General features: G+C 39.6%; 1 protein-coding gene across 7 annotated transcripts in view; it reads left to right on the forward strand.

Moving 5' to 3' along the window:
* Positions 1–27,548, forward strand: part of LOC100548490 (pituitary adenylate cyclase-activating polypeptide type I receptor) — a 128,367-nt gene that overhangs the window by 15,939 nt on the left and 84,880 nt on the right. For all 7 annotated transcript variants that reach the window (XM_010712227.1, XM_010712228.1, XM_010712229.1 and 4 more), the window contains exon 2: positions 17,171–17,339. In XM_010712227.1, the coding sequence (XP_010710529.1) occupies positions 17,289–17,339 (51 nt within the window). In that variant the 5' untranslated portion in view covers positions 17,171–17,288. The remainder of the gene's footprint in view (positions 1–17,170; positions 17,340–27,548) is intronic.

The raw sequence follows: 27,548 nt of genomic DNA on the forward strand, positions 1-27,548 counted from the left end.
TCCCTTGAGGTCCTGCAGGCTGCACTGAGGTCACCCCGCAGCTTCTCTTCTCCAGGCTGAACAAGCCCAGCTCCCTCAGCCTGTCTTTGTAGGGAGGTGCTGCAGCCCTCTGAGCATCTTTGTGGCTCCTCTGGACCCTCTCCAACAGCTCCCTGTCTTTCTTGTACTGGGTGCTCCAGACCTGGACGCAGTGCTGCAGATGGGGCCTCGCAAGAGCAGAGCAGAGGTGGACAATCACCTCCCTGTCCCTGCTGGCCATCCCTCTTCTGATGTCACTTGTGGGGAATTAGTTTAGGCAGCATTGGATGGGACCCTGGGCAGCCTGGTGTAGCATCAGATATGGAGGTTGGCAGCCCTGCCTACTGTAGGGGAGTTGGAGCTTTATGATCCTTGAGATCTCTTCCAACCCAAACCATTCTATGATTCTATGAGCACTCTTACGACCAGCACAATAAACAGATTGATGGCAACATGGAACGGATTAGTGGCTCTAAAATGTTCTTTTCAGCATAGCTACAGCTGGAGAGAGTGAGATGTCCATAGCCTAACATAGATGTCTAGAGCTGGCAGCTGTTGCCAGCTTTTGTACAGGATTTAGACACAGTGGTGGGCAACCAATTTCTAGAGAGGGTCAACAGAAGGAAAGAAACGACGTGTTTTTATGGAGGAATCTCAGCTGCCCTTTGGGTAATGGAAACAAGTTCTATTAACTTGCTGGAAAATAGCCCAAAAGGGAAACAATGTGAAAGAATTACAGAGAGAATTCTGTGTTACTGCCTGCATTGGTGGTCACTGGAGGTGTATTTGGTACTCAGAGCTAAAGTAATCCCATGCTTATCTCTTGATGCTGAAGCTGTCTAGAAGTGAAGTGCTGAGTGTCTTTATTTCTCACTCAAGTCACTCAAGATGTTTCTGCTTATCTCTTCATAAGTTTGAGCTTTTCATTTGCTTTCTAGCTTCATTGATACAAGGAATAGGAGTGGTAACCGTAGTGCAAATAGGCATTGCATCTTGAACAACAATGTAGTTTCTTTGGAGATAAAATAACCTTACAAGGCTTGGATTGCCTCTGGGGTTTGTGTACATGTGAACAAACTTGGTTGTTTTGTTTGCTTTCTGTTTGTTTTGTCAAACTGATCTTTTAAAAGGGGAAAAAATGATACTATTTTTCATTTTAGAGACATGCTGATCTGTTTTAGAATACACAGAGGACTCTGTCCTTTTGCAGTGGAGTTGGTTGACTGACTCTGGATAATGTATTGCTGCACTTAGGGTTTATTCACCTACATATTTACAACTTGCAAGTCCTAATATCTTGTTTTATTTTTGTTTGGGTTGGGCTTTTTTTGAAGAGCCGGTTTAATGTCATTCTACATAGTCACATAGTCTTTAATTTTCATAAGTGGTTTGAGGATAACACATAATACAGCCATCCCACACAAAAGATGAGCCAGAATTATTTCTGCAAAGCCTGTGACCGTTACCCACCAAGGAAACAGAAACAATACTGTGCAGATTTTGGGACCAACTAGAGCCAAGCAATGCTGGATTCAATTAAACAATCAAAAGGACATTTAAAACCATGCTACAAAACTTCGGTTTCATCTCAGTGGTAGACATACGCTGACACAAAATGTGCAAAATATTACTTGAACAATTCTTCTCTGCCTCAATCACAGAATGGCTTGGGTTGGAAGGGACCTCAAGGATCACGAAGCTCCAGCCCCCCACCAATGCAGGGCCACCAACCTCCACATCTCACAGCAGCCCAGGCTGCCCAGGGCCCCATCCAACCTGGCCTTGAACACCTCCAGGGATGGACGGGGATCCACAGCCTCTCTGGGCAGCTGTTCCAGCACCTCACCACTCTCATTAGTAAAGAACTTAATGACTCAAATGACTCTTTCATTTCAGGACTGAATAAGGCAGTCTTAGCCAAAACACGCGGTTCTTTCAGGAAGGTCAAACACCAGCCATTTATCCAGACTCCATCATAAACATTGTTCAGTTTCTCTAAGAGACTCTCACTGAGCTGACTTCAGGTTATCACATTTTTACTTTTACACCTCTCCCTTAGGTGCCTCTAGCCTGCTCTCCCCATCAAGTGATGCACTTCAGAACTACATACAGACTTGTCCCATGCTTCATTTCCTCCATCTGGCTGCAAACTCTAGGGACAAACGTGAACTTTGGAATGCAATGAAAGGAATACCCTGAAATGTGAACTTACCTTTTCTGCATGTAGAGACAGAATGTTTTCTGTTTGTTGGTTTATTGGTTTTGTGTTGGTTGGTGGGTTGGTTGTTTTTTTTGCCTGATGCCTAAGCTGAGATGCTGGTCTTTGCTGCAGAATACTGTTTCAGGCAACAAAGGAGCCTGAGATATATCAAAGTGGACTGAGCAAATAAAAAAATAAAAAACAAATAAATAAAGGTGACTCTGGGTTTCTTTGTGTTAAAGCTATAAGGTCTCTGAGACTGCTATCATGTTTAAAATCAGAGATCTCTCAGAACAGTTTGCCCAAAGAAGTTGTGGGTGCCCAGGGAGGTGCCCAAGGCCATGGATGTGGCCCTGGGCAGCCCGATCTGGTGGATGGCAACCCTGCCCATGGCAGAGAGGTTGGAACTGGTTGATCTTAAAAGCCTCCTCCAACCTAAATCATTCTGTGATTCTATGAAGTTAGCAGGCTATCAACCAGTGCGCAGATGAACCATTTAATTCCAACCAGGGTTGTTCTAGCAAGTTTTCCCATAGCACCTATGGTCTCTCCTTTGATTTGCACTGCTGTCCCACCTTTAATTCCTCACTTTTCTGGGGATGGAAAAACCTGTGAAGCCTGACTGTACATTGGTCCTTACCATCCGCAGGCAAGAGGGTCATTAATAATGCAGCCGATGGAAATGAGGGCTTAGGGACGTGTTTATTTTTCTTCTTAATAAATTGCATCCTTTGGAGGCTGCTCCCCAGTGCTGGAGATCAATAATGCTTTCTCTTTCTTAGGTGGTTTCTCTTTTTAAAACGTTTTTGTAAAACACTGGCTAGGATGGGCAGGTATTGTGTTTCTGTGAGCAACCAGCCTTTGGAGTGATGCAGTTGTTCGAATAGATGGAGGAAATCTTCTCTGTGAAGCATAAAGTAGTGGAATAATGGAGAGCTGCTTTATTATATACTACCATGAAATAGCAAAAATGTTGGCCAAAATCCTTTATCCTAATGAGTTTCCAAAGATCAAAATTTCGTCTGTAGAGTCCTTCAAGGACACATGATGGTCATCATCATAGTAGGACCTTATCACCTTGAAGTCTTACCACAGATTTTAGTTAATTTTTTTTGAGCAATTAACTGAAATAAACTTGCTTACAATCACAACTCTCAACGCGTTGTTTCTTTGGCGCCTTTTGTGCTGCATTCAAATGACGTTAAAACCAGCACTGGGGAAAATGAAGACTGGAAGGTGATTTAGACTTGACTTCGTGTAATGTGAGGAAAGGAAAGGGAGGCTGGAGAGAAAAGGAGAAAATTCTTTGCTGGATGCTTCATACTTTTTGACCTTAATTGGCTTCCCAAAATAAGATGCTACTAATCAACTGAGTGTGGCTTTGGCAAACTTTTACTGTCTGGGCTGAAATTTTGTATGCTGTGTGTCTGTCTCAAATCTCTTCCTTTATTTCCCTCTCTCCCTCTTTCATTTCGGATAAAACAGTTGATTTGAAGGTAAACTTCAAAAAAGCAAACTTTTTTTTTTGACTATTTATTTAGGAATTTCTAACATCTCCATGCCTTGGAAGTGGAAATAAAAAATTCAGAGGAACAAAAGGCTGGCTTCTGGTATTGCCAGTGTGTCTTATGTTGTCTGTCTCAGGTCAGTGTTTCTCTAGGCTGAATGTCCTTGGATACACTTGGAAAATTTTCACAGTCTGTCTGTTAATATTTCTGGTACTAAGGAACATGGTTTAGTGGGCAATATTGGTGGTAGGTGCACAGTTGGACTAGATGATCTTAGAGATCTTTTCCCACCTTTATGATTCTATTACTGAATGGAATTAATCTCACCTGCCAGATGGCGTATGGCGTAGTCCTTCACAGTTGAAATTGTCTGTTTAGGGTCTCCTTGGTAAACATGAGAGAGAAACTGATAAGCTTCAAGTATGAGCTCATCTAAACTGCTATGGTTCACGGGAGGCCAGACTTAGACCAGAACATTTCATGTTAGGTTCTACAGATAGAAGAGGTCTGTGTCGTGAAAAATAGGCGCGTAAAGGATTCTCTGCCCTTAATCATGATTCCTCATTTCAGAAATACATGCTGTGTCAAAAGAGATGACTTTAGGTGTAGGCTGAATTTCCAGCAGACGTAAAATACTGACTTTGGTGGTCCTGTGTCCATAAGAACTTTTCTCTTGCAGATTTCATTGATTGTGATAATGAAATATAGAAAACAACTAACCTGAAGTTGTTCTCTGTGTTAGCATGAAGTTGCTGGAGGTCAAATTTGTTTCTTTTCTCCATCAACACTTGTGAATTACACAAAGCAAATATCTAAATTAACTACTGAACTGAACAGGTGGGACAAATGTTACTTGAATTTAAATGTTCTTAATATAATAAGCAATGACTAGTTTGAAACTTTCCTTTATAGAAAACGTTGAGAAGTAGGGGGCAATTCTTATGGTGCTTTAAGATATATAATTTCAGAAGATTTCTGATTTCGGGTGATTTGTATTCTGAACTCTGCTCGCTGTGCTGGACGTATCTCAAAGACTGTAGAAGGAGTCTGTGGAGATGAGCTCAGTTTTAGATGTATATATTTTAATGAAACGACGCCCATCCAAGGATCTGAAAGACCGTCCTTGGGAAGGGATATTTTCCATTGTGCCTTTGAAACATGAGTCAATCTTTTTCAAACCAAACAGTGGGAATTTTGGAGAAGAGGTTTAACTTAATTGTGTTTACATCCTTAAATCCTAGGTTTTACTGGTATGAATGATAGTACATCTCCAAGCTATTCACTAAAAAGGAGTAATGTTTTGGTTACCTTCTGGACCTCGTGGGATACTCTGATTCCACAAGATTTTTAATGTGATTTATATGCAGTTCTGTTGCATATGATCTCATGAAAGTGGTCAGGCACCAGAATGGGCTGCCTGGGAAAGTGGTTGAGTCACCATCCCTGGATGTGTTCATTTAGATGCTGTACTGAAGGATATGGTTTAGTAGGAAATGCTGGTGGTAGTTGGATGGTTGGACTGGATGATCTTGGAGGTCTTTTCCAACCTTGGTGATTCTGTAACTCTGTTGACCATTCTGTCGATTTGTAAACTGATGCATCACACATCTCAATATCCATAATCAGGGTTTTTAGCTTTCATCTCAGTTGCCACATTCAGTAGAGCAGAATAATCCACTTTTTCAAGACTCTACAGACTCCTGTTCGTGCAGCTTTCATGCTTTATATAAAGAAAATTCTGCTGTAATGAACTGAGGTTTCACTGAAACAAAACCAAAGCAATAATGGATACAGCTAATCTGTGCTAATTGTGTTTTAGTGGGTTTCTTTTGTTTTGTTTTGTGGGCTTGAGCTTTTTTTTAGAAACTTCTTGGGGTAATAAGAGAGCATATCAGATCTCAGCCGCATTTTTTTCCGTTTGTGCAGATGTTTACGTGTGTAAGTATGTTTGTAGTATTGTTCCATCCTTCCCAGGTATTTAATTAAGATTAGATTCTGCTGAATTATCTATTAGAATTGTCACATCAAAATCCACAAGCAGATCATGAAGACAAATATAGAAATAATTGACTTTAATCACAGGCTGAGAAGGTGGTTCTGTGGGAATTAATCACTTCCATTCATTTACATTTAGCTTTTCTAGGACAGTAGTAGTGCTGCCCTATTCAGAGTAATACTGAAGCAATGATGTGGAAATCAAATGGAAAATTTACATTGTCTAGATTTTAGTTTTTAAAACATAATTCTCATAAGAACTGTTATAGGTGAGAGGCTGTAACTGCTTTTGCACCTTTTTAAGGTACTCTGAAATTGGATCTCAGCTGAGACATTATAAGTAAGTGTTGAGAGCGATGGCTTAGAAAATGAGTTTTGTAGCATGGAATAATTTTGAAATATTACCCAAAATATTAGGGTAATTTCCAGCTTGTTATGGAAGCATTTACAGTGCCTGTTTTTATTATTATTATTGTTATTATTATTATTATTTCCCTATACAAACAATCCAGAGAAGAAAATGGCTTCAGGGAACTTCACTGAAAGGCCTGGGATTGTCTGCAGCATTCTCTCATCATTGTGAGACAGAGTGCAAAGCTTGTCAAGGAAAAAAAAGGAAGAAGAATCCTACCCTGGGCATTTGGATCCAGTACTTGATCTAGTGGGTGGCACCTTGCTTGTGGCAGGGAGGTTCTACATTTTCTCTAAACTCACTTTCACTTCTTTCTGTGTCATTCCAAAGGAACGAGATCTGCCTTAGAATCATGGAATCATAAAAATCACCACAGATGGAAAAAGGCCTCCGAGGTCATCCAGTTCAACCCTTCACCTACCAGCAGTATTTCCCCACTAAGCCACATCCCTCAGTACCACATCTAAATATTTTTTGAGCACCTCCAGTGATGGTGACTCCACCACCTCCCTGGGCAGCCTTCTGTTTGAGTGGGAGATTTCAGATATTCAGATCATACAGTGTCCTCATTGAACTGCAGCCTTTTTTGACTATCCTTCTCTTTCTGGAAGATGCTTACAGGGTTTCTCTCTGCTGGGTTCTGTCCCTACACTGATTTTAATTTCAATTGCTTTTCTTCCTCCTTTGTTTATACTTCTGCTATGCTCAGCACTGTCCCTACTAAACCCAAGATTCTTGTAAGCTAACGAAACTGGTTTTATGCTTTATTGGCTTTTCTGTTTTTACCAAGATGAGTACATCTTGTTCCAGAGCAAGGCTGACCCATGTGCTGCTGGAGAGAATTGTTCATCTTTTGTTCACTCTAAAGGGAGCCAAGAGAATCCAATATAGATGTAGATGTTTCACTTTCAGACAGCTGAGTTTGTGTGATGTGAATTCTGTCACGGGTGTTGCAAGACCACATGCTGTGGAAGGTCTTAATATTGTCCAAATGTAATGAGACCATTAACCACAAAATGGAATACAGCTGGGTGAATCTTAGGCCAATTAGGGTACAGTAGAAAAGGAAGACTATAGGAAATGTGGATGGAAGAAAAAGGAATTATGGAATTTACCAGAGCTTATACAGTGATTTAACATTATCTTTCAATGTAGGAATGAAACTCTTCTATAAAAAACAGAGCCAAAAATAAAAAAAAAAAAGTTTTTCATATCTCTTAAAACAGAATAGACAGGATTGCAGTTCCAGGCCTGTTTTGAGAGACATTTCCCTGACAACTGAACAGTATATGCTCTTGAGTCAACAAAGTAGGGTAATCGTTTTTCAATCCAGAGAGGAGTCAGGAAACTTATTATATCCATTCTTTTTTCATTGAGATAGATTGAACTTTGGCTCATGAAATCTTTCTGTGTTGTTGTTCATATTTGTGGAAGAAGCCAACGGGTATTCACCTGGGACATCACTGCAGATTGCTAAGTCCAAGTACTCAATGATGTACAAGCTGTTGTACTCAGAATAACTCTGGTCTTTGTGAGAAAATAACAATAACAATAAGGGAAAAAAACAATGAGAAATTGCACATACACAGCAAAGAAAGATCATTTGGTCATCCTTTCTGATTTTTCAGACCTCCAAAAGTCCCTCCATCGGTGCCTAAGATCTGTCAGACCAAAGTCATGCATGCATTATCTTCTCTGTCATCAGGCAATTGCTTATTGATTTTACCACCTTCTGATACGTCCCTTTCATTTGTTATTTTATTCCTTTCTTCTTTCCAGTGGGAAAGGTCAGAGATAACATGAGTTGGTTGTGCAAGGGCTGGAGTTCAGTGACTGAATCTTGTCTGTGAGTCTATCACCAAGTGCAGAACTGTTTCTCTACGTGTTAAAATGCTTTATTAAAGATAACCCTGGTATATCCTCCTAGCTAGGAGGGTATAGCACCTTGCATAGAGACTAGCTTGGGTGTGGAAAGCAAAGGTAGGCTAGTAATGATAGCTTTGTGCTCAAGATAATCACTTCAGCTCATCAAAAGACCTAACTAAGGGTGCTAAGGGTGGCATTGCACTCAAGTAAATGTATTATGGATATGTATATAGAATCACAGAAGCATACAATCACCAAGGTTGGAAAAGACCTCCAAGATCATCCAGTCCAACCATCTACCTATTGCCAGTGTTTTTCACTGAACCATCAGTACAGCATCTAAACATTTCTTGAACACCTCCAGGGTTGGTGACTCCTCCACCATCCTGGGCAGCCCATTCCAGCACCTGACCACTCTTTTGGAGAAGTAGTTTTTCCTAATGTCCAACCTGAATCCCCCCTGGTGCAACTTGAGGCCATTCCCTCCAGTCTTGTTGCTAATTACATGGAAGAGGAGGCTGCCTCACCACAGTCTCTTTCAGGCAGTGAGGTCTCCCCTTAACCTCCTCTTCTCCAGATATATAAATATAAATAATCCCAACTCCTTCAGCTGCTGCTCATAAGATTTGTGCTTCAGACCCCTCAGAGCTCACTGCCTGTCTCTGGACACACTCCAGGGCTTCAAAGTCTTTCTTGCAGCCCAGCACTGGCTGTTCACAGCAGTCTTGGCAGGACGTGGTTCTTTTATAGTCCTTAGCTGTGTTTTGCCTATCCTGATATCCTATTTCCATACATTCAATTCTAGAGGAGGGTATGTAAGTAGCTGTCAGACACAGAGAAGGAAACTTGGAAAACACAGGGAACAAGTGATGTTTTTTGAGCAGACCTCTAGCTAGCTAGCTGAATTCAAATCAGAGAGACCAGTGGCAGTGTTGACTATGAATTAGCAGAGACCATATGAGCTCCAGTGTAATACTAAAAGAGCAATAGATGCACCCATGGTTAGGGAAGGAAATGCAGATGACCTATCAAGGAAATCAAATTGATCAAGCAGTTGTTGCAGAATTCTGATATGCCAGGTGGAGACCACGTTTTACTGGTTATAGTGTAATGCTTTTAAAGAACCTTGCCAAGTAGCACTTAAAGCTCTGCTGGAATGGAGCAGCATGTAGTTACCTTTATGATCTTGTATTAGATGCGTATTAGTTCTGAAGTGCTGCATACATTACAGATGCTTTGTAATTGACCTGCCTGTGATGATGAAGAGAAAGCTTCTCATACCATATTTCTATTTTGACTAATGCTTCTTAAATATGTGGTAGTTCAAAAATAGTTCATTGCAACCGAGCGCATTAAACTGGGTGCAGTTGGGTGCATTAAGAAGAGCATGGCCAGCAGGTTGAGGGATGTGATCCTCTACTCTGCCCTTATGTGTCTTATGAGGCTGCATTTAGAATACTGTGTCCAGTTCTGGGCTCCCCAGTTCAAAAAAGACAGGAGTCTCCTAAAAAAAGCCCAGGGTAACAATGGTAAATGTCCTGGAGCATCTCCCAGATGAGGAAAGGCTGAGTAGCCTGGGTCTGTTCAGCCTGGGGAGGAGAAGACTGCAAGATCTTCTACTGATCAGTATTTTTAAAATCTAAAGGGAGGTGAGAGGCAAATGGATGAGACCAGGCTCTTGTCAGTGGTGTGCAGCAATTGCATAAGGAGTAATGCCCAAAAACTTGAACGTAGGAAGTTCCATACAACATTCAGAAGAACTTCTTTATGGTAAAGGTGACAGAGCACTGGAACAGGCTGCCCAGGAAGGTGGTGGAGTTCCCCCCTATGGAGATATTCAAGATCTGTCTGTATGCTGACTTGTGCGACTTGCTGTAGGGTACCTGCTTTATCAGGGGGTTGGACTCAGTGATCTCTTGATGTCCCTTCCAACCCCTGTGATTCTGTGATGATCCATAGTCTTTAGTTAAAGAAATGGTGCCGTTTTCCTACTTCTCTGTGGAAATCAACAAAGTAAAGGCACAACAAATTTAGTAGAAAACAGAACAGAGAAAATAAACCCAACCAAGGCAAGACTTGCTGGTTAAATTTTATAGGTGATGTTGTATGGGAGATCTGCTAAGAGCAACTCTTATGTTATGAGTTTGAGGAAGTTATGAATTGCATTCCATAGTCTCTACTTTGAAGTCTGTAAGTCATAGACTTGCAAAAATAAGCTAGAAAAACTTGATGTATAGATAAATGATTCACTTGTGCCCATCTTGGAAGCCTGTACCTTTCCCACTTTTCAGTGGAGACTTCTAAAGTCATTAAAAGGTCAAAATGCTCAGATACCCAGAAGAGTCCTTTACATATCAGTAACTTTCAATATTCTGCTGTCCATTCATACCTGTATGGCTTAAGCATCATAATATTAAGGAGAATTGTCATATAGTTTTATGTGGAGTCTGTTTAAACAAACAAAGTATGGATTAGTTTCATACACTGCGTCGAGGAAAGTGATAAACTTTCAAAGCTCAAGAAAAGCTGGGCTTGATGGTCAAATGTACGGGATATAGTAAATATGAATTTTCAGCAAGTTTTGATAATGTCTTTATTGAAGAAAGATTCTACCTTTACAGAAGGTAGGTATCAGCTGAAATCAGAACTGAGTGTCCTAGACATGATGAGTTTACCTGAACATAACAGATTTCCATACCTCTGCTGATCTATAGTAACCTCCTGTGCATGCTCTCTGCTTGTGGTAAATGCAGGGCATCAAAACTTGGCTAACTGGAAACAAAAGAGAACCAAAACTTAAATATAATGCCTTGGATTTGATGTGAACCAAGAAGAATATGCATATGCTTACTGCACATCGTATGAGAAAGAATAATTTTGTATGTTAAAAAGCTATGCTGTGTCTGAGAAAGAGGAAAAAAAAATCAGGAGGATTATGTGGTCTTTTCCCAGAAGTAATAATGAATACCACAGGGCTTCTTACTAGAATAATCCAGATGATTGAGAATTGATTCAGACATTTTGAAGGTGTTAGTTGGAATATCTTTCTTTAATTGGCTGAGGGATGCTTATATAAACCTGTTCTAGAATGGTTTTGAGAAGTTTCTTGAAATGTTAAGAAAATTCTATAAAGTTAGAAGATTAGGAAATAGAGGAGCTGATAGGGTATATAGAAATGATAAGTGTACTTTGTAAGGACCAATTATAGCAGTTTTACATCTTCAGGGAATTTCAATTTAATCGAAACCACTCAAAGAAAAAGAAAAAGAAAAAAGAAAACTTTATCAAATTTATAATTGAGTGCAGCCAAAGTAAAACACGCAATAAGTTATTAGACTGTACTTACAGAAGGAATAAAGATAGTACTGGAAGGAAGAAAAGGCCATGACATTGATAGAAATCAGCACCCAGTTTTGCTTGCCATTAGCACTTTGATGTCTTAAGCTTCAGAGATGGAATTTTCTCTGTTTATCCTCAGCAGACTGAGTAAAGAGACAAAATATATATATATATATGCATATACACTGTGTCAAAGCAGTAACTTTCGTTGTCCGAAAATAGCATTAAGATATGGGAATTGTTCTTGAGGGTGCTTAAATCTACTCTGTGGACTGTAAAGAGAGACAAGGTAGACTGAACTGAATTGTGTCTAAGATGCAGGTAGGTTCAGAGCTGTTTAGTGTTGTAATGACCTGAATGAAAGGGCACAGTGCATCCTCAGCAAGTCTGGAGCTTCATCAAGCTGAAGAAATAGAAATGCAAAGTCCTGTACCTGGGATGGAACAACTCCATGCACCAGGACAAACTGGGAACCAGGTCGTTGAAAAGGAGTGTTTAAGGACCTGGGGTTCTTGGTAGTCATCGGCTTGATCCTGAGCAAACAATGTGCCTTTGTGGGAGAGGACCAACAGCTTGATGGGCTGCATGAGAACAGGCACTGGCAGCATAGTGAGGGAGGTGATCCTTCCTCTCTCTTCAGCCCAGACGAGATACAGGTGGAGTGCTGTATCCAAGAAGAGGTGAAGAGAGCTGGGACTGCTCAACTGGAGGAGAGATGGCTCAGGAGGATCTCATCAATGTGTAGAAATATCTGATGGGAACATGTAAAGAAGAATGAGGCATGCTCTTCTTACTGCCGATCAACAAGCAAGAGGCAACAAGCACAAATTGAAATACAGGAAATTCACCTTTGCCATAATAAAGCTTTTTACTGTTAAGGTGGTCGGGTACGGTTAGAAGAGACAACCTGTTTGCACCTGGCACCAATGAATATTTTAGTGCACAAGACTCACACATCAGTGCACGTGTTAAGAGCACTGGCTGGATCCTTCCTAGTGCACAATCCTGCTAGGTTGCTTTTTATCAGCTTTTTCAGAAGTGTGGCATTTCTGGCTGATGCCATTAAGATATTCTGGTGTATCTGGAAGGGCTGGCCTGTCCCCTGTAGCAGCAAAAGCTTTCTGAAAATCCATCTCTTTGATTAAGCCCCCTGATGTAATTACCATACAAAACCTGTTTTGTCAGTGACAACAGGCATGTTGAGTGGAAACAAGGACTCCAGGGACTTTTTTATTTGGCACACAGAGGGAGAAAGGTGAATAAATGTCTTCTTGGTGTTCAAGGGAAAGATAGAGCTATATTCTCAGGTTCTATGAATCTGTGCAGGTTCATTAACCTCAGTGTGTTTACAAAGTTCAGTATAAATTAAACAAGACATCCCCAAAATATTTAAAATGCTAAAAATAATAAGTGATTTATCAGAAATAACAGAAAAGACATTATGTTGTTCTTGTTGTCTGCCTTTATAAGATCGTTCTTTGCTGTCTACTTTGTATGGGAGATTTTAGTGCTCTTGCTCTCTAGGAGACTTATTTGGTATTAAGTTTTCTGTTAGTTCCTCTGTTACCTTAAATATCTCAGCATCAGTTTATTGACACCCTAAACTAATTTGTTCTTAATCTTTTGTGGTTACTCAAACACTGCTATTTGGGTCTTATATTGCTGATCCAGAAGAGACTAGAGGTGAAATTATTCTGTCCAAATATAGATGTTGACAATGTAGATGTCAACATAGGAGCTAGCTGTTAAGAATTCCTCTATACTCAAGGGATAGGAGTTGAATGTTTAAAGTAGACAGCTAAAATAGGTCAGACAAATTGCTTTGTTCCTTTGTCTACTTCCTTGATTATATAAAAAGAGACTTGACAATGAGATCATATATGAGTACGTCTTCTAGATTTCTAAACTTAGCTGACAAGACCTAGGTCATTGAAGGGTTACTTCTCTGTCTGTGTTTATTTCTTGCTTGTGTGAGTCTCAGTTGACATGAGAGAGATTCACCAGGTTCTTTAATATAAATTAGGAAGATAACATTGGGGTAATTTTGGAGGGAGATGATAAAATGCTTTGAATTCCACACCTTATATTGACAGCCTACAGGTGATAAATGGTATATCAATTATATAACCATCTGTTCATATCTAAGACAGTGATGTTCATCTAGGAAAAACTGTACCAAAATCAGTCATGGAGTTCCCTTCCTTGGGGAGAACTCAGAAACACTGATGGAGTGGTGTGAGGGCCAAGCTGGTGATGGCTGGAGTATTCTTGGTTGCTTCTTTCTTTTACACCTCATCATTCTCCATCCATGGTGTATTCTGCATAGAGGAATACTCCTGATGCCACTGAGGAATGCTGAGATCACTCTGCATGGAATGTACGACTCTCCTGCAAAGCAATCTGCAGAAGTGTGATTGATTTTGCATATCTCAGAACCTTTCAGATTTCTGCACTTGTACTGTTCCCATATGGTGCAGGAGAAGGATGTGATGGGCAGCCCTGACCAGATGCTGCATTAAGATTAATTAAGTAAAGAATTCACATTTCATCACCTCTGGTCAAGGCCACTGTTGGTCAGCTTTGTAATTTATTGCTTTCCTTTCAGACCTCTGGCATACATCCTGGAGGTCCATAACGAGGAGCCTAGCAGATCTGATTTTTCTTTCTTTTGGGTGAGATCTCAGTCGCAGCTCATAACTGCTTCAAATAGTCACTGAAATCCTCTTTCATTCACCCTACATTCATTTGAGCTACTGTATAACAATTTCATCTTTTACTTGGTACGGTGAGAACTGAATCTTTACAGATGTGATCCTTTTATACCTACCTGTGAGTAGGCACATCCTACTTGGATTGGCACACATGGCACTTCTTACCAGCATTTAGGCTTCTGTAACATGTAGTCCATGTAAGCCCTAGGGACACTTGAGTCCTTTTTTAAACAGGAGAAAAAAATGGGCACTTGCAGCAAAACACATTGCCAGAGCTCTTCCAAACTTCTCCTTAAGGACCCAATATTCCCTATAGAGAAACACAAAGAATTTGCTGTGGCATGGAAAACTTCTGCAGTGGAGATATGAATCACAGATGGTGTAGGACTTTCCTAAGCCATCAGTAGACCCCCAACAAGACTTTTGTAATTCCCGTGTTTCAGCTGTGCTTGAAATAATTCTCTGAAGCCCTTTAAGGATAATATTTTTTTTCCTTCATGTGTGCAACCCTTGTGCTGTGGGCTATTCTGGCTTCACGGATTTTAATTATGGTAGCAGATGCAGATAAAACAACAACATGAAGCACCAACATCTCCAATTTACAAATGAAACTACATGATGTGGCTTTATGAAGTCTTTTTGATCATTCAGACTTTCCTTTCAAGCCTTGCGTTCATATTTTTGTTTATTCTCCCAGTACTGAATGGAGATGGAAATGCTTCGTAGACATTGTCCCTACTTCTGAAAAGTTTTTCTCGTAATGATTGGCTGAATGTACTTACCTGTGAGTTAATTATCCTTCTGTTGCTAGTGGGTTGACTCTGCACCTATGTGTGATATACACAGCAGGAGCTGCTACACATTATATACAGATTTCTCTGCAGGTCCAGGGCACAGGTTTGTAGGCCTGGTTCTTATTATCTAAAAAAATGCTTGGGCTTCTGTGGATGACACAGAGACCTCAGTCCAGTTCTTGATGTGGGTTTCCATGACTACCTTGAAGGCAAAAAAATGAAGCTGATTCTTTTTCTCTGCAAAATGTCAAAGAAACACAGCAAAATGGTTAGCAGATGTTCTCACATCTTTAGATATTTCTTTGAAGCTAACAAAAAGAAAATAGAAGACAGCCTTTTTCCGCTCTTCAAACCTAGTGAATGCCAGGTTAAAGTAAAGCTGGATCTTCAACCATTGGAAAGAGTGTATTGCAAAGGTTACCACTGTACCACAGGTTATCCTTCCATCCATTTAGTCAACCATCTCCCACTCTTCCGTTGCATTTAAGTCTTGTTTTTGACTCATTACAGTGGCAGAATCCAAGGACAAAACTCAATCTCCACACCATTCTCTGGCCCTTCTGGCTGGAGCTGCAAATTATCAAGAAGTAATTTCAAATCCAAATGTCTGCTAATGTGTCTGCCTGGTTGTCTGTTGCTTCTGTTAATGCAGAGACTTTCTTTTTCCGTCTTTTCGCTACTGAATGTCACCATGGATGTATTCTCCTCCTCGGCTGAGATTTTATCAGTCCTTCATTATTTGATAAACCATCAGAAATGCAGTTAAGTAATTAAATTCAGTACCAGAGCAGGCTGAGAGTGACTGATCGAGTGAGGATGGAAGAAGGCAGATCAGAGAGAATTTTATGAATCATTGTTCTCCATTTAGTCAGAGTCTGGATAGAGAAGACAAAAATCTAAAGAGAACTTAATTTTCTGTTCTGTTTTTTAATTGAAAGACTCTACTTTCTAAATGCTGATATCTTGGCTGCATGTTGCAATTAATATAAAAACGGAGTACCCACTGACTGCAAAAGTTCTTTCACATTTACCTTTGGCACTCCTTTATTTACTTTCTGTCTTTGGTCTGTTTTCAGCCTTTTCTCTTTTTTTCACATTCTGATTTTTAAGTGTTTTATTGTTTCTGTAGTTGTTTACATGTCCTGTACCTATGACTGTTTTTTTCTTTTTCCATTCTCAAACATTTACTTACCTCTGTAAACATTTATCTTGTTAGGAAGATGTCAGTCATGTTTATGCCTGCATAGGTGATGAATGGTGGTGTATAGAAAGACTGCATCACGCAATAAGAATTTGAAAAGCATCTCTGCATTCAAAGTTTTCATTTACAGATGTAAACAAAAGAGATTAGAATAGTTTTCTGTCCCTGAGACAGACTGGTGTGGCACAGTTCATGCCCAAGGGCTAAACTCCCATACCTTCCTAAAAAAACAGATTTTGTCTAATCTTCTGTAGGCAGAGGACCTCAAAGTGAGTTCATCTGAGAGGAACGAGGTCTATAAGGTAGAGTTAAAATGAAGGGGACCCATCTCAGGTAATGGGCAAATTCATTTTAAAACATGATGGTAGGTAGGGCATCAAGTTGAGACCTCTGAGCCTGAGAACACAATTCATTCCTTCCCATTCCTCTTTCTACATGTTCAAAAAGCTCTCAGATTCGTAACAACTCTTGCCATGAATTTTGTTATCTGGACCAGTATCTTTGAGATCACCAAGTTGTACAGCCTCTCAAGAAACCCTCAGTTGTGATTTTGAGCCATTACTGAAATTAAGAAGATCATGTTCTTTGCAGAAGAGTGGTGAGGTGCTGGAACAGCTGCCCAGAGAGGCTGTGGATGCCCCGTCCATCCCTGGAGGTGTTCGAGGCCAGGTTGGATGGGGCCCTGGGCAGCCCGGGCTGGTATTAAGTGGGGAGTTTGGTGGCCCTGCGTGTGGCAGGGGGGTTGGAGCTTCATGATTCTTGAGGTCCCTTCCACCCCATGCAATTCTGTGATTCTGTGAAATCATGACTGCAGAAGTGAAGCATACAGACTCTTTGACCAGTTCAAAATGTTCCATTATTCCTTCCCTATAGATACAATAGAGCTCCTATTAGAGAATCTCTTCCAGCACTTTCTATGATGCAAGCTACTGATCACACAGCCATGTTCTTTGGCTTCAAATTTAATATCCTAGATGATCTGTAATAACTGCAATCCAGACAATTATGACTGACCTCTGATATTTGTAACTCAGTTCAAGTGTTGTGATCTCTGCTTTCTTTCCATTTCTTTCTTGTACTCTTCCATGTTTGTCGTATTTACAATCATTTTTCTCTTTCACTGCAGAGGTTTGAGTCTTGACATGAAGACATTGACAAGAAGATCTGCAGAGAGTGTGTGCTTCAGCCCTAATTAACTGTGTTAGAAGCTAAGCTTGACTAAGGATCAAAGTCAAGAGACAAAGATGGCCATCTGTTGGAAGAGCTGCTTCTTCACTCTTATATTGCTTCCCATGGTAAGGATTGTTGTTCTTATTTACACTGCCATTATTTAAATATGTGTTCCCAAGAGTAGCACTTGCTAACAATGAAGGTTCTGAGCTCTGGTTTTGTTTCTCTGTGGGCGTATAGATTCTGTTAAGCATTCTCTAGCTTCCTTTGTAGATGCAGTCGGACTGCGAAGCCTAAGCCTTGAGGTATCAGCCAATACTTTTGGTTGCCTCCATTGTCATGTGGTCAATGTTCAGAAAACATGCAGGTGGACCTTAAAGATAGTGGCATTCCAACTTGTTAATCACTTTGATGAAGATATAGGGCTTTTTATGAACAGGACAGGGATTTATTTGTGACATGAATCTTTAGTTACCAAATAATGTGCTATCCTTTGAATTGCTCGGTCCTAACACATGTCAGGGGATTGATCGTATTAATATATGCTTGTCCACTGCCCCATCTGCATTATGGCTCTATCTAGCCTCCTATAAAAGCTGTAAGAACATTGAATAAAGCATGTATTTTTTTCACTTTGCAACCATAGGCAATGGTATACAACCTGTATAATAAATCCATCTTGCATTTCAGCTCAGCTCTTAGCTGGATCATTGATCATAACTGTGCTTTTCATTATGTCTCAGGAAGCATTTCACAAAAGAATACTGTGAGAAACAGCACTATTATTTAAATGCTCTATCTGATTCTTATTAAAAGGTTTCTGTTGCTTCCATGCAAACGCTTTGAAAATGCCTAATATTCTTTGCTATCCAAGTATAGTATCTTAAAACATTATTGAAATAAATTTTGGTTTTATTTTTAAGTAAGAATTGCTTAAATTCTTAAATTGTGATGTGACCAGAGTATCTTTTAACAGTATTTACAGTTTCTTGCTCATGCATATTGACTGTGTAACTTTTGCAATGTGAAAGTCAGCATATAGCACTCCTCTTGATTTTATCACACACGAGTGCACATTCTTTCCTCTTGGGTCTTATTTAGAGGCCACTTTAATTGACTACAAATCTGAAGTGTAGCATTATTCAGATATATTATTTAGAATGAGAATGTTCATCTAAATAATTTAGCACCTCGCTTTATAAATACCTGACGTGATTTTTTTTTTTTCCTCATATGTTGACTATTCTATTACTTAACTTCCCTGGGGAGGTAGATGGCATTATTTACAGCAGTCCCTTAGGAGCTCCCACCTTACTGCTAAGCCTAGGACAACCTCAGTGTTGACTCAGCAATGAATGTCAATGAGATGCATCCCATGCTAGGTGAAATTGGAGAGCAGATTGGTAGAGCTGCTGTATTTCTGGGTAAGAAATCACATTTTTCAGACTGGAACAAACTTATTCATGTGATCATGTGAGTTGAAAGGCAAAAGGATTTTTTTTAATGGCCAGTGATCTTCGGCATTTCAAGATTATTGGCGTCCAGCTTGAGACAGACAACAGGTATCTTCTTATTTAGAAGTGAACTATTTTTAATTAAGGAAAATAAATGCGACTGAATGTATTTCTTGAGCTTTTAGAAGATGGATGACCTTCCTGGTGAATGTAAAAGGACAGCAAGCTTCCAATTCTTAGCATTTCAGGACATAACTGTGATCGCTGAGCTGGATAATTAGCGATCTGCTCCAGCCTCTGGACTGAACAGCTCCCTAATGAAATTCTGTGAAGCAAACCAGAGTTAGTAAGAGTGAGTATGGTTTTGTACGTGAGGTTACTTCAGTGCTTTTTATGACTGCAGGACTTTCTCATAATCTGTAGGAAGCCAGGTAATAAAATTAGTGATTCCAAAGTGAACTTGTGTATATGCATACACACTTCTTTGGTCAGTGAAGGGACTGAGTCCCATGACAGGTGTTGTATGTTGATTTGTGTATAGTATACATTCTTCTACAGTTTGTTTTCAAGGACAAGAGCTCAGGAGTGGCACAATGTTATGTATGGTTCTTCCTTTGCTGAGAGTTTTTGTTATACTTGGGGTTATGTTTTCCCTCTGTTGAGTCTTGCTTTCTCTTTGAACCATCTCTGATATGCTGGGCCAATGTCCTTAAATTGATACCATTCTATCATGCAGACATAGAGATTTTCTACAATACGAGAGTGAAAAGTTTGAGACAATTTGATTGTCATCTCATCCTTGAAAGGGATCCTTAAAAAGTTTTCTTCTGTCTTCTCTTACCACACCTGGTATGTTCAAGAGATCTCCATTTACTTTCAAGGAGAGCTGGTTTTTTTGGCTGTGGGTTAGTGCCATCCCATGAGCTCCTGAATCTGTGCAGTGGCTTGGATGTACAGTTTTTGCTTTCAGCAATCCATTTTCCACTCAAACTAAGGTCCACAATCATGAAAAGGTCATAGAAAAAAAGGCGAAAAGTGTCTTGATGGAACGTTCTTGGTGCCCTCAGTTCTAGGGCCAGATCAAATCCCAAGACAATACTATATGAATAAAAATTTAGATGTGGCCATATGTAGACATGGGCAATTCTAATTATCAGAGATTAGGGTGGTTTCTGGTATGTTTAACAAACTTTTATATTTGCTTACTACAAAGGTATTCCACCTTCCTATTTACTAGGCCTGTAGAGAAAACTCCTTGAGAGCAAATTCTGAAATCTACTTTTTTTTCCCATTTAAAATGTTTTCCTAACTAAAATCCATTTTGATATTTTAGATGTTTTTAGTCTTTTTGTTGTTGTTGTTAGCTAGGGTGCTTGTTTTCAATGCAAAATTGCACTGCAGCTACATCATTTTCTGTGTTTTGTCCTTCGTTTGTACATCTGCTTTTTTTTAACCTTATTTATTTTCATTCTGAATTCATGGAATCATAGAATTGTTTGAGTTGGAAGGGACCTTTCAGGGTGCACAAGGATGCCCATAGCTCCACCAGGTGCTCACAGCCTCGTCCCTTGACCTTGAGTGTCTCCAGTGATGGGGCATCACCACCTCTCTGTGCAACCTGTGCAGTGCCTCACCACCTTATTGAAAACAGCTTCTTCCTTATATCCACTCTAAATCTTTTAGTTTGAAACCATTTCACCTTGTGCTGTCACTGCTACCGTCTGTCCCTTCGTTCTTATAGCCCCCCATTCACTGCCACTTCACTGTATTTCTCATTTCATTCAGTTGTGATAGCAGTAGGCATGTTTATTTTTTTGTTGTTTTTATTTGTTTGTTCTGTGTGTTGTTTTTTTTAAACTGGAAATATCAACAAAAGTCATCATAAAATTAGTGAAGAGATAGGATCCTAAACCGAGGTTCCTTTGTCTGGTTCCAAATGTACTTGAGAAACAATGAAATTCATGACTCACAAAGTTGGCTTAGTGTATGAACTGAATTTTAAATGTAACTGCAATGCAGGTGTTCCAACTGTCTGAAATAATTCAATCAGTTGCATTTCTTCAACTAATGCTTGGAAATTCTTGTGGATGTGCATCTTTAATATTGCTAAGCTTAAGGTTTCAAATGAAAAGATGCTTCTTGCAGTGTTTCGTTAGCTGGTGAACATATTCTCAGTGGCCTTTAAAGACTTTTAGGAAAGTCTTTATAAAGACTAAATTAAAAGGGAGAGATGAAAAGAGAAAGGTGTAAGTGATGTCCCTTGTATACAAGCACTGAAATTCAGTCGCATTATGGGGTGAGGTGAGGTGGATGTGTAGGCAGCACCTCATGGATCAGAAAGCCAGATCCTGAATGGATTGTTTCCCCATTCATTAGGAGATGAGGAGAGAAACTAATTCTGTTGACTGTGATAATATATCTCAGCTTTTCAAGGGTTTATATTCTACAGTGAAGAGAAGTTGCTGTATTAGTCCTTATCTGTGGCTGTCCTTTCCAGTGCTGGGCTATATTCGAGTAGGACCATCTATATTTTAGTCCCTCTCATTTTTTAAATATGAGAAACTGTGTATAAAGACACATTCACCAGTTCTGCTTCTGCTATGATTGTTTGAATATCTGTAGCCTAAATGAAGGGTTCCCTTCCCAGTGGGGGCAGAAATGTATATGGTTGTGCTGGGCTCCGCTCTTTAGACAACCTGTTTTTTCCATTTAAGACTTAATGAACTGGCATTTAGTGAGTTTATTGGTCTTGTGATTTGTAAGAGCTCGTGATCCTGTTAGAAAAGCAGTCTTTAACATGATGCTCTGTTGCATGGGAGTTGTCTCTTAGGGTAAGCACAGCAACTCCCTGTACAAACATGGCTGGGAATTCCTCCAGAGGAGGATCTCTTCAAAGCCTGTGACTTGTTTAAAAATAATAAAATGGAAAAAAAAAGGTCTTAAGATATGTAGTACTGGGTAAGGTAGTTCTAAAGACACATCTCAGAATTTGTTGTAAGGTCTGTCCCAAAGATATCAGAGGGGTTCTGTGTTGCATAACAGCAGCAGTGCCCTTCAAACATCCCAACTTCAAGCACCTCACACAGAACAAAAATTAGGATCCTGGTTCCAGACGGTCCTTACCTGTCAGCAGGTGGGATGAAGACTTCCAGAAGGTGACTGATTGCACCTGAGAGCTCAATAAATCTCTTTGTTTCTCCAAGAGAGATTCATGTGTTGGCACTCCAAGGATGCCTGGGGCTGGTAGGGGCCCTTGGCATTACATCGTTCCTCTGTCTCCTATGCTGGCACTTGAAATCTCACCCCAGGGACTCCAGCTGTTAGTTAGGATTATTGCAGAAACTGAAGAAAAACACACTTGGTTAAAATGTTTGAAAGCGTACTAAGCTTATAAGCACAAAATGTGAAAGACAAACAAGAACAAAAGTAAAAAATTTTCTACTTACCTCTTTTTCACAGTTATTACACACGCACACACACACATCCGTGGGTAACATTCCTTATTTAAGCAGGTAATCTATCCAGGTTTTAGAAATGCACAGCAGCAGGACATGAAGCAGAAAATGGTTGCCCTCCATTAAAGCTTTCACTTTTCTGCCCTCTGGTAGTTGTAATAGTTTCTGTGACAGGCAAATAATATGATGACAACATTGATTTAAGGCCATTAATGCGATTCTTTTCCCTGCTGGTTTTATATTTGTGAGCTTGGAGAAGTATTGGTTGAACAGTCGAATAACAAATTAGGAAATAAAAAAGATGTCTTGGAAAACGAGCCTATAAAAAGAAATCAAAATCAGTGATTTTTCATATTTCTTAGCTATTAATATATAGCACTTGTAGGGATGTCATTCAAGTCTCTAGCAAGTGTGCCACTGACCTCTTCCTCCTTGGGTTTGCAGAGTCAGCAGCCTAAAAAGGTTTTCCTTAAGGTCAGGTTGAAGAGGTAGTTGTGGTGCAGAACCAAAGCTGCATTATAGAAAAGAGGGAGATGGAAGCAAAAAAGCATAAAGAGAGGAAGTGAATAGTAGCTAAATAAATACATTACAGTGCAATCACTTTGCTGGAGACCTGGCCTTTTATATATTCTCCCATCCCTGTCACCTTTCTATGTAATGAATTGCAATTTTTAACTTTTCTTCCCAATCTGTAAAGAGTCCACTGCTTTGCACTGTATGGCAAGAACAGGGACCTTCCTGAGGACGTAGGAGCACCCAGGATTGGTGCTTGCCCCAGGGTTACACATGGCAAGGTCATCCAGGTGAGCAGTCCATAGGTTGCCTCTGAAATCCCCACTGGAAGAGGCAGAGGATGGAAGGCAGAATGTACTGTGCCTAAGGATGATTTTAGGGCTTCTTTTTCAAACCACTAGAGACAGCTCTTTAATCAAGCTCTACGAAGCCAATTAAAAACACTGCCAACTGTAAAGCCCAAGTGTTGCTATCCTTACAATCCCCAGAGGCAGAGAACCCAGCTTAACAAACCCCTCTTTGTGTCTGTGGGCAAAGAGTGAATTGCACACTCCAGGCTCGCTTCTGCTCATGAAAAGAGAACTGGGGTTTGGGCACATTTGCTTTTTTTTTGTGCCATGTGGAAGTCGCTTGGAAGAGAGAATTGTGAGATATGAGTCCTCTCCTACTAATCATAGTAGTCTCTGTGATATATTTATTCTTTGTCATATGCTGGTTGAGCCCAAAACAGAATATTGCCATCCTAATGAATAGGGACTGTCTGTGTACTTTTTTGTGCCTGTGAGAGCTGAGCTGTGTACTGATGTCAGCAAATGCACCAATATTTAGCCATCTAAATGGTGGATGTCTAGTTGGAGATATTTATCATTATTAGTACCTACCTACGATAGTCAGTTGTAAGAGGCAAGCACCTCCAGACATTGGTATGACCTCTCATAAACCCTCCTAGTAATCTCCTTATTGCAAGGTAATTAAAAGTTAGCTTAGATGAGGCTTTGGTTTCCTTAGCTTTTAGAAAACTCATCTTCATTAAGCAGTTTTTATGAATATCACGTGGATGTTGAATAGATGACTAAGTCACCCCTGCCCAATTTATTGTCTTGCATTATCATTATCTTGGGACTCATCATCTTTGTCAGGTTGTCACAGATGCTGTTTATTACCTTTCCTGAAATACATTTTTTAAAACCAACAATTTCATGTGTTTTCTTGCATGACTGACGTCAGACGTCAATGGAACATTATATCTCTAAGAAAAAAAATAATAAAAAATCCATACCATTCAATACTTCACTATCTTTAAAGCAATGAAAGAAAATCAGCCCTCGTACGCAGTCAGTTCATTCCTTCCTCCAATACAACTTGTGTAAGTGCACTGAACTGCTGAAAACTTTAAGACTGCAAAGTGACTGTATTTTTTTTTTATTTTTACTACTTCTGGCTTTCCTGATAACATATTTATGCAATGTCCTCTTCTGTCAAACATTTCTCTGTCTGCTGACTCAGCATCCCTGGACAAAATGTGTTATTCAGAGGTTATTTAGGCTAAGTGCAGTCCGGTGGATTGGTTGTTTAAAGACTCCTGAAGAAGTTTGTCAGTCATGTGAATTACTGATATTTGTAGGTTTGGGAAGGGAAAATACAGGGTTATCGATCTATTTGTTTGTTTTTACTTTATTTTTCTTACCCAAAGCACACATCTAAGCATGTTGTGTATTTTGGCATAAAGATGTTCAGACCTTTATTTTGGCTTTACTGTTTGTAAAGGCTTTGGCCAGATAAGTAATAACGTGGAATGAATTATTGGATAAGATTAGAAATCCACTGAAGTTCAGAGGTATAAGATGGTGTTCACTTCCTCATAAATATATATTTCCTTGCTGACCTCTGGCTGATGTGGTTTTAGTTATAAGATTTCAATCATAGAATCATAGAATCACCAAGGTTGGAAAAGACTGAGTATCACCCAGTTCAACTGTCAACCTACCACAAATCTTTCCCACTAAATCATGTCCTTTAGTACAACATCTAAGTGTTTCTTGAACACAGTTGAACAAATGAAACAAAACACATTTTTGTGCTGCAGTACAAACTCAATTCCCATGCAATTCTGGGCTAAAGTAGCCCTTTTTAGTGTCTCTTCAACCTATGTAGATGTACAAAATAAAAACCTTTTTACCCATCGTGTATTGTCTATTATGCCTGAGGTAACAGCAGATACACTCTTTAAACTACCTTCAAGCTCATTTAAAGTAACTATTGGATCTGCCTTCATGTCTTCCATCTAACAGCTTTGATAAAAATAATGGTGAGGTTATTATTCACTATGACCAACCATGGCAGCAGGCCATTCCTTGTCCATTTCTTTTGCAGAGCAGCGGTGGGAGGGAAGGCTGCAGGAATGGGAATGAGCTGTAAGATGGTGGATGGACCTTTGATATTCTAAGGAAGTAAGACTTAGGTGATCACAGCTGTGCATATGTGTTTAGTTTGCCATTTTTCCAGATCATCTATCTATCATAGAATCATAGAATCACTGAATGGTTTGGGTTGGAAGGGACCTCAAGGATCATCAAGCTTCAACTCCCCTGCTGCAGAACGGTTGTGTTCTCAGATGAATTAATTTTCCAAAAGTTTGATGGGAATTCTTTGTTAGAGACAGAGATATTGCTAATTCTCTAAAGAAAAATGAACTTCGGAATAAGTTTAAGCCATAGAAGAAAGCACGGTATCCAAACAGGATCTCATCTGGGAGATGCTAATCCATACGATCAATGACTAAAGCCTTATGCTACTGATCACAAAACTCATCAGCTTTGTTTTCAAACAGGATCTTACAGCTAATTCAAGTATTCTTGGATCCCTGATGTTACAACAGTAACTTAAGACACGAGAGCTGGAAGATCAAATGTTCCTTATGCCTCAGATTAGTGTTTACTTTGAGTAGTGCTTCAGCTTCTTGTTCTTCAGTTCCTTCTTTGTGAAATGAGGCCATCTCTGCTGCTCTGCCTCTAAAAACCACAGATGATATGAAACTGTGGAGAAAGCACTGCCTCCTGAGTTTTCCAGCACTGATACGAAGTCCCATGTAAATCTCCAACTCATGAATGCTTTCATCTTTGTATCAGCACAGGTATTTCTTCTGCACTTCACACAAGTTTATTTGCTCTGTTTTTTTTAATTGTGTATATCAGCTTACTTTTTTTTTTTTTGAGATTTTTTTTCCCTGTGAATAGAAGGGGTAGAAAGAGACCAGAAACTACAATATTGGTTTTTCTTTGGTTTTCTCACTGTTACCTATTTGTTAAATCAGTAATTGTGCAGATGTTTAACTGCAGGTCACAAAGACAAATGTTCAGCCGTGGAATTCTCTCTTGAGTCCCTTTATCGCTGTTAACAGAAGCCAAAAAACCCACCTTGTGGATGACAAGTTATATCAGAGGAATAGGTTGCTGTGTACTGAGGTCAACTGCTACATGGTAGTGCTTGCAACTGGAGGCCTTTGGATGTCGACCAGTGTTAGGTGGCGAGCTTCCAGCTGTGACTATTTGGGAAACAAAGGGAATCAAAGAAAAGGAATTAAATCTGGAGTTTAAAGTAAAGTAACAAAAACAAAGGGAAAGTGGCAGTGATGTGTATGAATAATGTTATTCTAGAGATAAAGTTCTATCTTTCAGTACTTCCTGCATTTGGAGGGCAGGTGTTTTTATTCCTGTAACTTTTTCGTACGTGGAAATATGAAGTATGTTTGTTGGTTAGCAAAGGAGTAATACAGGAATTCTGAACACAGTCATCTTGAAGATGAAGTAGATAGAAGTTAACATACATTGGAGTCACCCAGAATAACCCACGAGGAACAACGTAAAGTATGTTCTACCAGTTTTGCTTTCAAGTCTTTTTTTGCCTTAATTATGACAGAATTTTGCTCACATGGGAAGGGAAATTCTTTCTCTCTCTCTTCAGTATATATATATATATACTGTATGTCCATTTATTTATGCTTTCTAATGATATCAGGACAACCAAAGCAAACTGAAATAACATCCCTCTGTTTCTGACCCTACCTATCCCTGCAGAAAATGAAGCTTTTTCATTAACAACAATTTGAACCAAATCAGAGGATTACTTCAGTGTTTCCATATCTCTTTTTTGTACGTCTTACTGCAGTTCAGAAATAAGTGAGGTTGTGAAAATGTAGACCACTTGCCTTAGAGAAAATGCTTTGCTCATCATTAATCCCTTGCACATATATATCTGTAAAAGGGAAGGTAAGGACCCAAACTCCCTGAGGAGTAAAAATAAAATGCTCTGTGGAAATGAATTTTCTCTCCGTAATTAGAAATACGTTATCAGAAGTGAACTTCTTTGGAGGAAAGCATATGAGTTAGGGAGCTGGAAATGAAGACGATAAGGCTGATAGCTGAGCCATTCTTGCCTCTTTCCTGAGGTCATGTTGCATGTATTGTGTGACTCTCACCAGACACTGCTATTATCTACAGAAGCAAAAATTAGCTTATGCTGCTGGGATGCGTACTACATCAAGACTTTTGGAATCCAGAATGGCTGAAAATTTCGTAAGAAGAATTCAGTGAGACTGTGGTGTGGTCATTGTCACTGAGAAAGTAACATCTAACATTTTTTAGTCCAAATACACATAGTGGACTCTGTTAAATCTGAATACAGAGATATTCCAGAAGAGCCTTCCTCTCTTTCTCCAAAATGACAATTTCAGTCCACTGGCAAATTAAACTTGGGAGGAGAGACTTACATATATTGGTCAATATTTATTATCTTTAGTGTAAAATAATAACCATAGTGTAAAATAGTAATGTATGCTAGGACTTCTAAGTTTTTATCGTGTTTTAATACTTCCCTTCCCTTCCCTTCCCTTCCCTTCCCTTCCCTTCCCTTC

The sequence above is a fragment of the Meleagris gallopavo genome, chromosome 6, assembly GCF_000146605.3.
Source record: "Meleagris gallopavo isolate NT-WF06-2002-E0010 breed Aviagen turkey brand Nicholas breeding stock chromosome 6, Turkey_5.1, whole genome shotgun sequence".
Lineage (NCBI taxonomy): Eukaryota > Metazoa > Chordata > Aves > Galliformes > Phasianidae > Meleagris > Meleagris gallopavo.